Genomic DNA, 17663 nt, shown 5'->3' with positions numbered 1-17663 from the left:
GTCTAGGCCAGAGATGTAGATTTGGGAGAATTAAATCTTGTAAGTTAAAATGGAAACCGTAGGAATAAATGAGACCATGAGGGAGAGGATGAAGAATAAAAGGGGGGATAGTACACTAACATTTATGGGTTAGGCAGAAGAGGAGAGCCAGTGAAGGAGGGCAAGAAGAAATAGGGAGCAGGAGGACCTGAGAGAACAGGGGCAGAGGGTCTCAATGAGATGGGAGAGGTCACAGCCTTGAAGCTCTGGGAGGTCAAGGAAGATGAGAAGTGGCAAAATACCTTGAGTCTTGCATATAAGACTCCCTGGAGACGGTGTCAGAGGTTTCTGAGGAGCTAAAGCCAGGATGCTATGGGTTGGAGAGTAAGGAACATGAAGAAACACCCTGTTTAGTGTGAGCCTGGGGGTACTTTTGAGGAGCTTGAGAAGTATGCAGATCTGAAGGAAGATTCTGATTGTTAGGATGGCAATGAGTTGAGCTTTCATTCAAATGTTTTCGAGCACTTTCCCTGTGCCAGACACTGTGTTAGGTTGAGCATATGTTCACCTTATGGGAAAGATACAGGAGTCCACAGACAGGTATGATTTACACAGCTGTGAAAAAGGGGACTCGAGGAAGCACAGTGAGGGTGGGTAGTGAACCTGTGTCTTCTGCTTCCAAATTCAGTGGGCTCTTCAGTCTAAGATGTTCCTTCCCTTCGATTTCTGGGAGGCAGATGGATGTGGCCTTCCATATCTCTTGGCGGAGGGGGAGGAAGAAGGTGGGGAGAAAAACTCCTCAAGGTCTCCTTTTCCTCAGGCTTGACAACAAATGTACCTCTCACTGTCATTTCTGCCTCTCCTGCTCCCTCCTGATCTTTAAATATCCACACAAGTAAGGCAAGAAAGTCTTTCCCAGGTTGGGTGAATTTTCCATTTTCTGTCCGACGGGAAGGTTCCTGAAGTATGAGGCTTGGAAACCACCCAGGGAAAATGACCTCACAGGAATGGAAGGAGTTTCTCGGTTTAGGATGCTAAGAGTTTTAACAGGCTTCTGCCAGCAGAGGGAGCCCCAGGGTTGGGAGAGGAGGATCCGACAGCAGTGTTTAAAATGGGATGGGGAACTCGTTTCTGGCAATGTTTTTAGCAGTCTGGAGGTATTTATGCATTAAGTTCAGATAAAAGGGGATGAAAGCGGGAAGGAGGGAGGGAGGAAGAGACACTCATAACACACTGGCATATACACAGAAACAGTCACACAGACACACACACAAAAAACACCGTATAACCCCCCGCCCCCTCACCCCTCCCTACACGCACTCACAATTTAGGCTCTAGTCCAGTGGTTCCTGAACCCTGCCGCGTAACTGGATCATCTGGGGAAACTAAGGGCAGATTTCCAGGCCTCCTCAAGACCGCTTCAATCAGAAGCATCAAGGGCGCGACCTAGGAATCTGTATTTGTACAAAGCTCCCCAGGCGATTCTGAAGTAAATGTGGACAGACTGGTGAGCTGCTCTTGGTAATTAGGTAAATACTTTAACTATAGCTCGTTCAGAGATTTAATTTAATGGCTCCAGGCATCAACATGTTGACTGCTAGATCGAATGTAATCCAGGGGAGACCAATATTATTACTGAGCCATTTTCGTTTTGAATAATTTTTGTATTTATTAATATAATACATGGGGGGGGGGGTAAAAAGTCACATGGTACCAAATGGGTTATAATGAATAACAGAAATCCTTGTTCCTTTCTTCCCCATGCCCTAGTCTCATTCTAAGGCAATTACTGGTTTAAATCTTATTTTTTTTCCCCCTCTGGGAATCAACTCCATATTTTTAAGCAATATGCTTTCATTGTTATTTCTTGATTTTGCAATATTAGAAATTATTTATTTGATTTCCTACTAAGGATTCTTAGGATTTGCTTTTCCTCACAACATATGCAGACAGACATTTCCTTCCTTCTAGATTCCTAGTACCATTATGTCACAAATTTTAAGTAAACCAATAGTCAGTGTTTATATTGTTATGACCAACTGTTTATAGCACAGCAGTACAATGCACTGTAATGTCATCTCTTCTGATCTCCCCTTCCCTTCTGGGAGTTAATAACCACCTCATTTTTGTTTGCTTACTTCGTTGTCCATGGTCTCCAAATCCTCCGACAAGAGCTATAAAACTCAAATAAGTTGGTCAAATTCATTGGATAATTTATCCAATTTTTTTCTTTGGAGACAACCCTCCTGGAGCCACGACTCATTCTGTGCCAGTCTGGACTAGGAGCTTGATAGACTGTTCTCTGGGACATTTCCTTTGCCATCCACCTGGAAACTCAGACTTTTTTCTCTCTTGGCTCACTTCCTTATGCATGGTAGGGAAATGTTTTTCAGACCTTGGATGCAGGAGTGATGTTTCACATTAAACATCTTTTTGTGGCATTCATCCATCAGACCTTGGCCACGTAAACCCCAGTGAGGCAGCTCTGTCTGCTTGTCTTTACATTCCCCTTGATTCATAGTTTGTCTGGGTAAGGATTTCTAGATTGAAGGTTGTTTTCTCTTGGAATGGGAAGACACTGCTATATTGCCTTTCAATTTCTAGCTTCCAGTATTGATACTGAGAAGTCCAGTTACTCTCTGGATTCCTAATCCTTGGTTTGTGAACTTTTTTCTTCTCTCTAGAATTTTTGGGATCCCTTTATTCCTGGGGTTCTAACATTTCTAATAATACACTTTGGGGAGAAGTGGGTTGTTTTTTTTTTTCATTCGTTGTTTTGAGTACTCAGTGGATCCTTTCAATGTGGAAATTAAAATCTTTCATCACAGGAAATTTTGGAGAAATTATCTTCTTTAAAAAATTTTTAATTAATTAATCTTTAAAGAAATTTTTATTTATTTATTTTGAGAGAGAGAGTACATGAGGGAGGGGCAGAGAGAGAGAGGGAAACAGAGAGAATCCCAGGCAGGCTCTGAGCTGCCAGTATAGATCCCCACATAGGGCTTGATCCAATGAATGGTGAGATCATGACCTGAGCTAATATCAAGAGCTGGATGCTTAACTGACTGAGCCACCCACGTGTCCCTGGGGGAAGTTATCTTTTTGATTAATGTATTCCCCTCCATTTTCTCCTGCTCTCTTTTTGGAATTCTAATTAGAAGGTGTCAGAGCTCCTTGACTGATCCTGTAGGTTTCTTACTGTTTTTGTCTTGTTTTCCATCTCTTTCCCTTTTTATCCTATTTCCTGGGATATTCTGTCAATTTTATCTTCCAGTGTTTTGTTTTAATTTTTCAATTTCTAGTTGCATTTTTATTTTCAAAAGCTCTTTCTTGTTCTCTAGTATTTTTAAAAAACAGTGGCTTCCTGATCTTTATTCATGGATGCACTGTCTTCCCTTATCTCTGGGGAGATTTTAATGTTGCCATGGCTGTTGTTAACAATTTCTTTTGCTCTCTGGATGTTGGAGTCTCCATCTTCAATGCCAGAGGCTTTCATTCCATGCTTGGTAATCCTTGGAGTCCATTTCTTGGCTGTTGGAAGTTTTGCGTGCAAGGGCAGGGCTTGCCAATTGCTGGATTCTACTACAAGATAATCCAGAGAGTGCTTGGCAGTTTCATTGGCAGACCCCATTGTCAGTGTCTTCAGCCTTCTCTTCTTTGGTTGGGCACTTTCTACAAGGAGCAATCGTGAATTCTTCTGGCTAGTGCGGGCTGGAGTAGGGTGAATGGAGACGGGGGTAAACTGCGCAGTTCGTGTTCTGGGAGCTGGGCCAGGATAAGGGGCTGGGGAATCTCATCTTTCAGTATTGAATCTTTCTGTAATCCTTCTGTTTCTAGCTCCGTGCCTAACCCCACCCTTTGCTCTGCCTGGTGTCCCTGTGACTGGTGCCTCTTGGCCAGTTTCTCCAGAAAATAAGCTTTCTTTTTTCTTTGGAGGGCAAGAGAGGGAATCTGGAGTGTCTCTTATCCTTCCCCTCATTTCTCTGGCTGTGTTCTAAGGTTCCCAATGCCCTGATCCCCGAGACTCTCCTGTACTCTGTGGCCTCTTGTGGGCTTCCCATCATGGGTACTTGGGCTTCAGCAATCACTGCTTTGCTAAGTCACTTATCACTCATCCATCCACTTTGCATCTTCCAAAGGGTGTTGACATCTCTCATCTGCTGTTTCTATTCCAGTTCTCTTTGTCCTTGTGGTTTGAACAAACTAATGTTTGTTCAACTGCCACATTTAACCCTAGACAGCTCCTTTGAGTAGTCTGTCAGGCTTGACATGATGGGAAGCTTATAGCAGTGACATCTTCTATTTCCCCCCGAGTTACTCAAGAGTCAAGAACATGTAAATGAGACTTTTATGAAATAATTTTAATGGAAGAAAATGAGGGGAAATATTTCATTTGTTCATTCATCCATCCCCCACCCCCCAAACATTTATTGAGCCTAATATATGCCCAGACTGTGCTAGGTGCCAGGAATATAAAAGCTGAGCAATATTTGGTATCTTCCTTTGAGGAAATTATAGTTAAGTATAAGGAAGGTAAGCAAGTAAATCAAAGTTCATAATAGCATAATAATATGCTATAATAATGGTGTGCAAAGGGTATATATGGGAATATAGCGGTAGGGTGTCCAGATCAGTCTAGGACAGTGGGAAAGTCTTCCAGGAGGAAGTGGCCCTGGAGCTAAGTGTTGAAGGACAAATACAAATGACAGAGATGAAGAAGATGGAGGAAGGGCATTCCAAATAAAGAGAACTGCATGTGTTCAGACAAGGAGTCTAGAAATAGCATGATATGTCAGAGGAACCTCAAGTAGATTGAAATGGCCAGAGCAAGGGTCTCCGTTGGGGAGTGGCTTGAGTGAGAGTATAATGGTCATTGAACTATAAATATCTATGTTAGTCTGGAGCATGATCCTGGGTCTACCGATGAGAGATGCAGAAATAATAATAATATCCTATTCCCTCTGTGAATTTGAGCAAATTTTTAAAATGTCATTTGTAAAATGAGACTACTATGAGATTACATAAAGATATGAAGTATGCAAAATGCTGGGTCAGTGGTAGGAATTTAAAATATTCTAGTTGTCTTCTGACAAACCTGCCTTAAATCTTTCTACTCTCTCTAGTCCCCTAACAGTTATAAAACAGATTCTGGAAAAGCTTAACTATTAGGAAAATCTTTTCCTTCTTTCCATTTCTGCCAGGCAAGGATTACATGAGCATCTTTTAACTGAATATTTTTTTAATCAGCAGATGCAGTGTTTATGAATTCTTGGGTGTCTGGGGGCACCTTCCTGTAAAGGCTGGGTGGTTATTTTACAGGGCCCTTGGGTAGGACCAGAAGAAAGGAGTTCCAGTCTCCTCTCCACCATGAGCATATATGTGACCTTGGGCAAGGCCCTTTCCCTGTCTTGGCTTCGATTCCCTCACCTGGCAAACAAGAGGAATTAAATTAGATTACCTTTAAGATTTATTCCAGCTTAGAAATTGGATGCAGGGAGGTTTTAGCTGTACTGATACTAGGAGGGAGGGAGGATTTTTGGATTTTACTTTCATATCATTTATTTTCATATCATGTAATATTTTCACATATCATGAAAAGGGAAAGGCAATTCCTGTCCAATCTCGGCAAGCAAGCAGAAGTAAGATTCTTTAGAATCATCTCTCCTTACCTCTCCCACTCTCCTTTCAGCTTCTGACTGATTTACTCACACAAACCCCGAAGAATGATGCTGGCACCAAAAACAAAACAAAACAAAACCGCCCCCCCACCCCAACTTCCATGTGCGTCCTTCTGAACTGTTACGCACTGTTGGAAAGGTTGGGGGACAGGGACTCTTAAAAGCCAACTGTTGTGAAAATACATCATCATTGCCTAGAGGTGCTTTCCAAAGCATGAGTCCAGCTCTCTTAATCCCTCCAAGTGACTGGATCGGTCAACTACAACCTTCTGGATGGTACTGTCTATTGATGGCAAGTGACGGTTTGGGTAAACGGTGGGGGTGGGGAATGGCATTTCCTGTTCCTGTCGGTTTCTCCAACCGACCCGAAAGAAGTGCCTTTGAATTGTCCCCAACAGGCCCTTTTAAGGCTCACAGGGTCAGTACCCTGAGCATTCAGGCTGGACGGGGGCTAAGGCATAGGTGAACAGCACGTGGAGATTTTTGATTGACAACTTTAGGCCTCCCTTGGTGCATTGAACAAGACTTCTTGAGATAAAATGAGCCTTCCTCAAGGCTCCTGGTTTCAATATTAATAATATTGAAGGAGCTGATGATCGGATGCAGAATGCAGATATCAGCATTCTCAGCAACTCCCAAGATACAGCCTGGTGTTTGTGCTCTGTCATCGGTTTAAAGCCAATTTTTAAAAAAATGCTTACGACCTGCAATCTTTGTATGATTTCAAAAGAACAGGCAGAGTTTTTAAAACAATTTTTGCAACTTTTTGTTCCAACTTAACTTTCTGTCCCAAAATGATCAGAATGCTCTCAGTGCCAGTAACAGACGCCTGGTTCCATCTGCGTCTTATCATATCTTCCCTCCTACACATTTCAAATCTCATAGGGCATTTTTTTTTTGACCAGCATCTGACATTGAAATCTCTCTTCAGCCCAGCCCTCCAGTTTATTCTAATAGAAGCATTACTTCAATAGCGTTTTTTCGAAGACCTACTATGGACTAGGCCCTGACACAAATAGTGATGCTATCATATATAATGTGATTTTAAAAAGTCTTACCTTGAGGTTTCAACCAAGTTTGACTTCTTTTTATTGATCTCCTTTTTCCTTTTGCTTCTTTTCTCCCTTTCCCTCCTCCTCTGCTTTCCCTTCTGTTTCATCTCTCTCTTTCTCTGCGGTTTCCCACTCTTTGGGGAGGGGCAGGATTTCCTGCTCTGAAGTTGGTTGGTTTCTGGGAGGAGTCAGAAGACCTGATTCGGGACTGGAACCAGCTGGTCTGCCACCTGATACAAGAAGGTGAAACCCAGGCCAAGGAAGAAGGCTCTTAGGCTAGGACGGAGCTTGCAGCCAGGAGGCGCTGGGAGAGGAGCCCCGAAGGGAAGCCAGAGTGGGTCAGTCCTTGCCGCAGGCAGGCGGAGAGTCCAGGGTTCCCCAAGGGAAGCCCATGGTGGGAAGGATTGAAAGTGGTCCTGGTTGCCCTGGAGACTTATCCATTACTGTTGTTAGCTCCCCACATGCCAGAGGCACGCTAGGCAGAACCCCGTCCCACCCTTAGCAAAAGCTCACTCTCACATTCCTGGCTTTGCCTCAAAGGAAAGTACTGAAACAAGACCTGGGTTTGGGCCGATTTTCCTTCTCTACCAGGAGAGACTCTAGGATCCAGTGTGCTCTGTGAGACCTGTATGTCTACACATTTCTCAATTATAAACTCCTCAGGAAGTCCTCTAAGGACATAAACGATTATGGTGATCACATCAGCAGGAGCAGAGCATAGACGGTAGAGGGAAAGACAGGAACCTGCAACAAGATCTCCATGGGGTTGGGGCTCCATATTATTCCACAATAATTCCAGCCTGATTTCACACCAATTAATGTTGGAGGATCATACTCCAGTTTAGAAGTTTTGTTCTTTTGGAATAAGGCATGGACAACAGTGTGCCAATTAAAAAGTTCACTTTCTTGGGGCGCCTGGGTCACTCAGTCGGTTAAGCATCGACTTCAGCTCAGGTCATGATCTCACAGTTTGTGGGTTCCAGCCCCGCGTCAGGCTCCGTGCTGACAGCTCAGAGCCTGGAGCCTGCTCTGGTTTCTGTGTCTCCTTCACTCTCTCCCCTCCCTGCTCATGTTTGCTCTCTCTCTCAAAAATAAATAAACATTAAGAAATTTTTTTTTTAAGTTCGCTTTCTTTATCCGTTCATTTATTCACTATTCAACAGATATTTAACGAGCACCTACCCCATGCCAGGCATTAGTGTAGGATCTGGGAACAGAGGGCTAGCCAAACTAGACATAGCCCCACCCTGATGGAGAATATGATTGACATGGTCAAACAGTGGTGTCTCTGAGAATAGGGGGCATAAATTTAAAGGAAGGACTGGAATTGTTGGGTGCTAATGTCTCTCTTGGAACAGCATCACTGGACAGATTTTGGACAGTTATCTTTCTGTTTCTTAGTCAAATGGGACATTGGTTCTTTCAACAATGGTTTTGCTTGCACTAACTTTAAGTATCCTTATCTATAGGCTCCCAGGTTTTTGTTTTTTTTTTAATGGTTATTTATTTATTTTGAGAGAGAGAGAGAGAAAGAATGTGAGCTTGAGCGGGGGGCAGGGGGAGGCAGAGGGGCAGAGAGAGGGAGAGAGAATCCCAAACTGTCAGCTCGGAACCCCACGGGGTAAGGTCATGACCTGAGCCAAAATCAAGAGTGACGCTTAACCAACTGAGCCACCTAGGCAACCCTAGGCTCTCAATTCTTAAAACATAAAAGAGTTTTTTTGTCTTGTTTTTCTTTCAAGAGACAGTTTTCGTTTTATTTATTTATTTATTTATTTATTTATTATTTATTTTTTTATCTAGAGAACCATACGTGCTATTGATTTCTAGCTTATTCACCCTCTAAGGCTCTCTGAAACTGTTTAGCCCCATATTGGACATTTGGGATTATTTTTATCTCTCATTAAATCCCCTAATTTATATTTGAGCCCTAAGAGAAAGAAATAAGAACTGAAAAAGACAAGTCTCCTTTACTTCAACTGTTGGGTCTACTCCAGAATACTCTGAAAATTTCCTGAAGTCTGTTTTCATTTTTATTTAATTTATAATTTTAAATCTTTGTCCAATGTACCTTTAAAAGAAAGGCTTCTGGAATTGTCTTTTGTACTGTATTTTTTCTTGCTTTCTTAAGGCACTTTTTTTTCTTTCATTTTACATGGCTGAGTTATTTAAAATTTTTCCTTTCTTCCCTGCTGCTTTTAAATATTTTTCTACAGCTGAAGGACTAACAATTAATTGATCAATTTGGTACAGATCTGTAGCCCAGAGCAATAAGTACCTAATAAAATCCTGAATTATTTAACAAATTTCTCCCTGGCTAGGTTTCGGAAACTCTTTAATTACAACTCTTAATATGGCTCCAGACCAGGTTTTAAATTTAGCTCCTTTAAAAAAAAAAAATCGATTTATTTATTTATTTATTCATCAAATGTTTATTTATTCATTTTTGAGAGAGACTGGGGGCAGGGGAGAGGCAGAGACAGAGGGAGAGAGAGCATTCCAAGCAGGATCCACACTGTCAGTGCAAAGCCGGATGTGGGATTTGATCTCACCAACCATGAGATCAGGACCTGAGCCATAATCAAGAGTCAGACACTTAACCGATTGAGCCACCTAGGCACCCCCAAAATTCGATTTATTTAAATCAAAAAACAAAAGAAACAAACAACAAAGCCCTCAAAACAGGTCACCCAACTTCTTTAGGACTGCCTTCTGGTTTAGCAATTTTACAGTGTGATGGCTTTTTTTCCCCAGAGAAAACTCTGATAAAAGTATGGTCTATATAGAAGCAGGTAAAGATGAGTAGAAAGAGAGAGAGAAATGAAATGAGAGTGGTGTCAGAAGGTATCAGTCTTTGAGAGAGACTATGCTGGAGTTAGAATTTTACTTTTTAGGCCTCAGCCTACCATTTAAAGAAGCAAACTACTGACTCTAGATTTCTGGAGTTCATCTTAAATGTCTTAATTTATTCTGGAGTTCCCCCTAAATGAATTAATTTACTGATTTTGACGTGTCAGAAGTTCCTCCATGATGGCCATTGTTATTCTAACTCAGTTTTTGTCCTTTATCAAAGTAAGCACAAGAGTTAGGATCACAGGGCGGCTTTATAAGGGAAGTAGGAGTTCTTCCAAGAGGAGGTTGCAATTTTGAGGTAGAAGAACCCAAGAAAGACAAAAGAGGCTGTTTAGTAAGAGTGTGTGCTTGGGTGCCCTTTCTAAGCAAAGGTTAGGAAAGGGCCATGCAGTCAATGACCTGACAATGTTTGACCCTGGAATACAGACTAAAAAATGACCTTCTTTCACATGTTGACCAGACAGAGAATACTCTCATGAACGTTTTGTAGGGGACCCAAAGCTAAGTTTGGCCAATTGCCTTTTCCTGAATTGGGCATCCGTCTAATGGATCTGCAACTGTTATCCCTTAGGCCAGCTTGGACTGGATTGGCGGCTTATTGAACCATTCCCTATGAAACACTCCCTTATACCTATATTAGAAATAAGGTGCTCCAGAACAAAACAAAAACAGTTTCATAAGACAAGACTTTATAATATAGACAAACAAAAGCAAAGGGAAAGTGAGCAGCAGGGGAATAAGCAGTTTAATGACAAAAATAGTTATCAAATGGTATATCTCCCAAACCGAAGGTCTAATAACCTTATACAAAGGCCTAGGTATAATAATTTACTAGCATGTACACCTGTAAACTAAAATATCGAATTACTTTGTACAAACACTGAGGTCTAATGATTTTATACAAAGACCTACTTGGTTATAAATCATATAGGTGGTGAGAAGTCAGTGAAACCACTGGAGTTCAGATTGTCATTGGAACTGACTTAACTGGTAGCAGATAGAAAGACAGATAGAGTTTGGGCACAATGAACCCAGTAAGCTCATGTGTTGCCTTCTGGGAAACAAGAAAGTTAGAGATTGGCGTACTTTCCCAGACTTAAGTGGGCTGACATCACCTATAGAAGCATATTTACTTGTTGACTGCCTGGCATTCTGAAATGTATTTATGGGGTGAGTCACTTACTGATTGGTTGACCCTCAGAAGTTAGGGACTATCACTGACTGGTTAGCTTTGTAAAAGTGTGTTAACTGAGGTGAGTTATCATTCATTGAGCCAATGGATTTAAAACTGATTCTGGATACTGTGATTATAGGAACAATCAAACTTGTCCTAAGAATGTGGCAATTAAAAAAAAAACTATTTAATGTTTATTTTTGAGAGAGAGAGAGACAGAGTGTAGCGGGCAAGGGGTAGAGAGAGAGGGAGACACAGAATCTGAAGCAGGCTCCATCCGGGCTCAAAGCTGTCAGCAGAGAGCCCAATGTGGGGCTTGAACTCACAGACTGCGAGATCATGACCTGAGCGGAAGTCGGATGCTTAACCAACTGAGCCATCCAGGTGCCCTGAAACTTTTTTTTTGAAGTTTATTCATTTATTTTGAGAGACAGAGCAGGGAGGGTGAGAAAGGAGAGAAAATCCCAAGCAGGCTCTGTGCTGTCAGTGCAGCGCCTGATGCAGGGCTCAAACTCACTAACCCACTAACCCTGAGATCATGACCTGAGCCGAAACCAAGAGTCAGACCAGACGCTTAACTAATTGAGCTGCTCAGGTGCCCCTGTGGCAACTTTTTAATATTCTCACAGTTGATACCAACTATTTTTTTTCACTAGAACAAGTGTGAGTTGAAATTTGATACAACAGAAAATTATATATTTACTTATATTAATAGATCGGAGTTTTGTGGTGTTTTGTAAAGAGCAATGTGACTAATAAGTGTTTCACTATGACGAAGTTTGAGAACCATTAGATACCACCACTAGATTAGGGTGTTTCCTAAGAGGCAAAAGTATTAGTTAGATAACTTAATCAGGAAATAGTTTATTTTTTGAATTAAATTCATTATTTTTACTATTCATCCAGCAAGAAGGAAAATATTTGGCAACATGCTGAGAGGAAGAACACAGACACTGGAAACATAGAGAGGGTGTGTGTGTTGGGACCTCAAAGGTCATAAGACTAATCTCCCTCCAAGTTCAGAAATCTCCTTTCCAATTTATACCACCCCTCACAGATGATTTCCAATCTCTACTTGCATGCTTTAAGTAATGAGGCACTTACTACACATCACAAAGAAACTCATATTTTGAATTATTCTGATTTCTTAATGACCTAAGATCTGCTTCCTTGTACTTCTATCTGATAATTCCAGCATTTCCAAGCCACATCAAATAAATCTATTTTACTGACTTTATTGGGTCAATATGGAAGCACTTCAGATATTTGGAGGCAATTGTTATGCAACACTAGTGTATTGTAACTCTAGTAGTCTATTCAATTATTCTGTAGGTGACAGGGTTTCTGGATTCTTATATGCCCAAGTCACTCTGATCTTAGCAGGTTTTTGTTTGTCACGGTGTCTCTTGAAATATAACAACAACTTTCATTGGCTGAAAGCTTACTGTATGCCAGGTAGTGCTGTAAGCACTTTACATGCATTATCTCATTTAATTAGCAAAATTATCCCACAAGGAAGGCACAGTTTTATAGATGGGGAAGAAACTTAACTAACCTGAAGCGGGGAATTTATAAGTAACTTTTTCAAGGTCCTAGAGCTAGCAAACAAAGGAGTCAGAATGCAAACCTAAGCATATCCAGGCAATCTTATTTAACTTCTTTGGTTTCCTGCCTGCTAGATTATAAGGTAAAACAAAACCTCCTCCTCATCCCTTTTGCTTGACATTCCACTTCTACTACTAAGATGCTAGGTTTTTTAGCAGGCTCTTGTTGGCTTATATTGAGCTGGCAATTAGTGAAACACCTAGGTCTTTTTCACGTGATCTGCTGCTAGAATAAACCTTTATAATTCTGTGGCCATGCAACTGGATTTTTGGAACTAATTCTGTACTCTTTCTTCTTCCCTGTTCAGTTTCAATTGGTTAGCTTCAGTGCATGGTACTAACCTGTTGAGCCGTTTTGAATCCTGACTCCACTGTCTCAGCTCTGCATCAGCAACAGAATTGATACCTTCTGTCACTTCTCCTGGGTTGATGATAAAATTGCCAATCAGGATAGGGCCAAGGACCATTTTTGTCCCTGTGTTGGGAGAGAGACTTATATCTGACCATGGTCTTTCAAGATCACCTCAAAACCTTGACTCTGAAACTATTAAGCAAACCCTTTTTCCTTCCTTTACTTTAACCTGGGGTTTCTCAACCTTAGCCCTATTGACATTTTGGACTAGAGAATTCTTTGTAGTGGGCGGGGGGACCTGTGCATTATAAGATGTTTAGCAGCATTCCTGGCTTCCTTAGATGCTAGTAGTAATGCCCTTCCTCCCCTACCAGACAACCAGAAATGTCTCCAGACATTTTCAGATGTCTTCTGGGTGGGGGTGGGAGTGGGGGAAACAGAACAAAATTGCTCCTTGTTCTTTTGAGTATCAGTGCTCTAACTTCATGAATTGGTTACTTGAGCAATCAAGTATTTATTAAGAACCTATTATTTGCCCAGAACTTGATACTTTCAACAAACACTAAAGAGGAAGAGGAAGATAAGGACCTTGATCGTGAGAAGATTATACTTTTTCCCTGTAGGAAGAGGACTGGATGGGTGTTAACCAGCCTTTTCTCTTTCTAACCTGGAGCTTCTCACTATGATTTGAGTTGATAAAGAGGAAGGTTTGGTAAAGCTAGAGATCCAATTAGCCATTCTTGGCTTGCTTTCTCTTTTCCTACCAGCTGGGAAGCTGGTGCTTCTTTCCTCTCTCTTTCTTTTATTAAGATACAGTTAGAAGAGGGGTGCCTGGATGGCTCCTTCCATTAAGCATCTGACTGCAGCTCAGGTCATGATCTCATGGTTCCTGAGTTCAAGCCCCACGTCAGGCTCTGTGCTGACAGCTCAGAGCCTGGAGCCTGCTTCGGATTCTGTGTCGCCCTCTCTCTCTCTGCCCCTCCCCTGCTTGCGCTCTCTCTCTCAAAAATAAAATCAATATTAAAAAATATATACAGTTAGAAGAAAGGTATCAGTCATAGGAGGCTCTGGTCTGGTGTGAGGTGGCAAATAGCCTTTCTGCCCTAGAACTAATCTGTATCTGCTGTTAGTGTGCTGTAGCTCAGAAGTTGATTTATCTTTTTTTTTTTTTTTTAAGAAAGACAGACAACCACGTGCAATGCCTCATTTGGATGTGTCTGGAGTCTTGGAAGCTTGACTACCCTACGTTCTCCTACAAATGGACCTCGAGAGCTTGTTTGGAGGTTCTAGCAGGGGAACACAGCTACTCGTATACCCTTGACAGAAGACGGTCCTCCTCTATCGGGGAAGGTCGTCCTCTTCGACCGAGCGAGCTCACAGCTTCAGGAGGGACGCACATGGAGCGGTGAGGGAGGAAGGGGACACCCGCCTAGCCAGCCAGATCAGCCGAATCAACCCTGGCGATCAATCGGGGGACAGATGTTGTGGCCAGATCGCCCTCACATCTGAGAAGTTGATTTATCTTCTGATCTTAAAATGCTAAGTCTGATGCAAGGTATAAAAGTTTCTCTCCTGCCACCCCTAACATGAAACAAAAACAAATCTTCAGCATACTTACAAGCGTGTACTATGAACATCAGGGTCCCTAACAGTGAAGCAAACGCTGACTTGGCTTCAGGGAGCTGCTCTTCCCACAGTGCTCCTGCCCCTTCACCAGCATGCTCACCCTGCTTGCTATCTCTCCACCCCAGGGAAACATGGTCAAGGAATCAGATACTGAGATGTAGTATAAAAAGATTTTTATTTCAAAATGCAAAATGGTGGTCACCGTAATAATAATAATATAAAAAGCATTTCCCCTCCTTCCACCCTAGTGCAAAATGGTAGATGCACTCAGATAGCTCAAAGATACATAGTTTTGTATGTGTCTTCCTGCAGTGCTGCACAGCAGCAAAACTCAATCCCAAACTCCTTTTGGTGGATCCGTGTGGTAGTTCAGTTCTAGAAGTCAGTGGCTTCTCAGATCTAAGTCCAAACAGCACAGGACTCCTGCTCTCTCCCACTTGGGCCTGACCCTACGCGCGCTTTCTTCTCACGCTCAGGCTATCTGTCCCCTCGCTCTGCCGGCTCCCAGGGGTCCTAGGAGGCGTGCAGCCGGTTGGAGAGCGCCCGGCTGCAGAGGACGGCCTCCTGCTGCTTGCCTTTCTCTAGCGGGGCCTGGGTCTCCAGGACCTTCCGTTCCCGGGCGGCCTGCAGCTCGGCCACCGCTGCCTCCCTGTCCCGCAGGCGGCTGGCGGCGGTGAAGGGGCTGCACACAGTCTCCACCAGGCCGATCACCACGCCGAAGAAGGCCAGCACGCTGCCCAGCACGTACAGCTTCACCAGCTTCCGATTGGGCTTCTGGGCCATCATCTCCCTGGCCAGCGGGATCAGCTCCTGCACGGTTTCCATCTCGGGGGCGGGGATGACCTGCGGGAGGAGCGGCGCAGGTAAGGGGCCCGTTCAGCCACGGAAGGATGGCCACGGCCTTCCCGAGCACCCTTCTCTCGGGTGTCCCGCAGGAAGGGGGACCCGCCCCGGACCCCGCCCAACCGCGCTCTGCCCCGCGGGGCTCACCTTGGAGGCGCAGCGCGAGCGGGAGGCAGCGCGAGCGGGGGGCGGCGGCGCGGCGGCGGTCAGCGCGTCCGGGGTCCGGCCGGCCTCTGCGTTCTCCTCCTCTTCGGCAGCCGCGGCTCTTCCAGGTGGAGACTCCGCAGCTGGCACCTTGGCAGCGTCCCGGGGCCGCTTATATCTTTCCTCCGAGACCCGCCTATCGGGCTCCCAGGGCCCCGGGCCAGCGCAGTTCTTGCCAGAGGAAGGAGGGGTGAGGAAGGGGAAGGGGCGGGGCGGGGGAGGGGAAGGACCGGGAAGGGCCCAGGGGAGGCGGCCGCGAGCAGTGCACCTCCAGGCGGTGTGAGCTGCGAGTCCCGGGCAGGGGAGACCGCGGCGGGGGTGCGGGGTGGGGTGCGGCCGCAAAGCAGGAGGTCCCACTCCGGGTCCGCACAAGGGTGAGGACCCGGCACCCTGCGTATCGTGTACAGTTCCGACGTGACTCCTCCTTAAGAAGTGTGGGTGGGTGCGCAGCTTCCCTTGTCTGGGGCGACCCTAGAGGGACCCCTATGAGGACATGGGTTGGGGGCGGGGGAGGTTCTACCTAACCGGTAAATCTTTAGTTTTTATTCCTAAGGGGTGTCATCTTCCCACAGGTGTGGGGATCGGAGGGGAGAAGGCAAGGGGAGGGATCGTGGTTAAGGAACGGAACAGGTCTCCAGGCTCTGTGTGTGCTTGTGTTTCTTTCCGGCCTGACTGGTTTTATTCACAGGTGCTTGCATTGCTAGGGTAACTTGATTAGATAACTATTTATCGAGGGTACCCTTTAATTGCAGGTGTATGTGTGATACGTCTCTGTGCTTGCCTCTGTTGGTGTATGTACATCTGTGTCAGGGAACTACCATTAAATCCAATGATCCCCACTCCTACTTGAGAAGTGCAGTTTGGGGGTTTGGGGGGACCTGAAGATGGAAAGGGGCTGTTGATAAATTTCCTCTGCGCGTCTGGAATGCAGTTAGTTTATGCTCTCAATAATTATTTGCCACTTCCCTGGGTCTGGGGGTGCCATACCACAGAGCTAGTTCAGCTTATGGAAACAGGGGCGGAAGGGTGAGAATAGAGGGTTTGGGTAAGAGTTAAAGAGACAATTCTTGGAGGGCTCCCGGCTGGCTCAGTTCAGAAGAGCATGTGACCCTTGACCTCAGGGTCATGAGTTTAAACCTGACTTCAGGAATAGACATTACTTAAGTAAGACTTAAAAAGAGAGAGCATTCTTTGAAGCAAGCGTGAAGAGAGTAAGATACATTTTGGCCTGGGTGAAAACATCCTCACCTTGGGGTAGAGTGTAAGGATAAAACTTTGGTTATCCACTTATCTGAGTTAGCTAGCAAGAGGGGAAAAGCAGAGGTAATTGGGCCAAAGGGCTGCAAGCAGTGAAGGGAGAGGGCAGGAGGAGGAGGGGGAAATCAGACTGGCCAGAAAATTGTAAAGGTCAGTGATGCAATCTTGCAACAGTTTGTCATAGGCTGAGTGCTGTGAGGAGGGACTGGGTAAAGGGCGGCTTCAGAGATCAAGTGTTTAAGTCCTTGCAAATTTTAACAGTAATCTTTTTTTGGGGGGGGGGTTGGTGCTGAGGCAGTTTCCCAATTTGGTTAAAAAAGGCAACAATAATAACTACCCTATGCCGTGGCTATTAGTATTTCAGGTAATAAGATCTATATATGCTTGCAGATTGGGCAAGGTTACTTAAATAGCTTTTGTAAAATTCTACATTTTAGTCTGTACCCAAGCAGTCAAGGTGACGTGGGGCCCAACAGGGGTTATTCCTAGACGGTGGTGTCCTGGTGCTTATTGTTCTTTTAATGTTGTCAGACAGGAAATTTGCGCAACAAGGGACCAATTTGAGATTAATATCAATCTTGGCATTTTCTGTGAATCTTCCTTACAATTTTGGAGAAGTCTCCAATACCTGGCAGAAATGATACATGAGCTTTCTCAAGATTTGTGAGTGTTCCAAACATTGTGGCCTCTGGAAGAGTGTGTGATGTGTACCTTAATATCAGAGCTTTCACCTGGTTTCTTCTCTGAAAGTGAGTCAGCCCAGCTTTGGACCCAAAACTCTGAAATTGACTCAATGGTAAGCATTTCCGGTATTTCTGTAAATCAAAGACGAAAACCGCATGTCTTCCAAGGTCAGCAGACTGTAATTTACCTACAGTTCCCCTTTCTTGTGATTTGCTGTGGCAGAATACATCAGCATCTCAGATAAGTTCCTCTCTTCCCCTCTTTGATAATCTGACTTTGACCCCCAGACCCCACCAGCTTGCTGGCCAGACGGAGACAGACACATCAGCAGGAAGTATGGATTGGAGTTGCCAGTGC

The 17663-nt window shown here is 44.1% G+C and overlaps 3 protein-coding genes across 11 annotated transcripts in view; 1 reads left to right on the top strand and 2 right to left on the bottom strand.

Annotated features, from left to right (window-relative positions):
- HSD11B1 (hydroxysteroid 11-beta dehydrogenase 1) overlaps positions 1-6853 on the bottom strand; it is a 56072-nt gene extending 49219 nt beyond the window's left edge. For 3 of the 5 annotated variants that reach the window (XM_086694022.1, XM_086694024.1, XM_086694025.1), the window contains exon 1: positions 1304-1553. The gene's annotated coding sequence lies outside the window, so the exon portion shown is untranslated. Of the gene's footprint in view, positions 1-1303; positions 1554-6715 lie in introns of those variants that run through there. The other 2 variants (XM_086694023.1, XM_025921195.2) reach the window with 2 other exon arrangements.
- Positions 6854-14476: 7623 nt separating this feature from the next.
- Positions 14477-15143, bottom strand: G0S2 (G0/G1 switch 2). Its single transcript, XM_025921218.2, has one exon. It carries the CDS (start codon positions 15141-15143, stop codon positions 14832-14834), a length of 312 nt encoding a protein of 103 aa, XP_025777003.1. The 3' UTR covers positions 14477-14831.
- A 267-nt stretch (positions 15144-15410) lies between these two features.
- Positions 15411-17663, top strand: part of LAMB3 (laminin subunit beta 3) — a 62641-nt gene continuing 60388 nt past the window's right edge. For 4 of the 5 annotated variants that reach the window (XM_086694585.1, XM_086694586.1, XM_086694587.1 and 1 more), the window contains exon 1: positions 15411-15555. The gene's annotated coding sequence lies outside the window, so the exon portion shown is untranslated. Of the gene's footprint in view, positions 15556-15636; positions 15740-17663 lie in introns of those variants that run through there. The other variant, XM_086694588.1, reaches the window with a different exon arrangement.

This window comes from Puma concolor, chromosome E4 (assembly GCF_028749965.1).
Source record: "Puma concolor isolate L17-30 chromosome E4, mPumCon1.1.hap2, whole genome shotgun sequence".
NCBI lineage: Eukaryota > Metazoa > Chordata > Mammalia > Carnivora > Felidae > Puma > Puma concolor.
Note: the sequence above shows the minus strand (reverse complement) of the source record. Positions and strands in the feature narration are given on the sequence as shown.

What these genes read in the sequence shown, in the direction of transcription:
- G0S2 (XM_025921218.2), bottom strand. Translation starts at nt 15,143, where the DNA reads ATGGAAACCGTGCAGGAGCTGATCCCGCTGGCCAGGGAGATGATGGCC.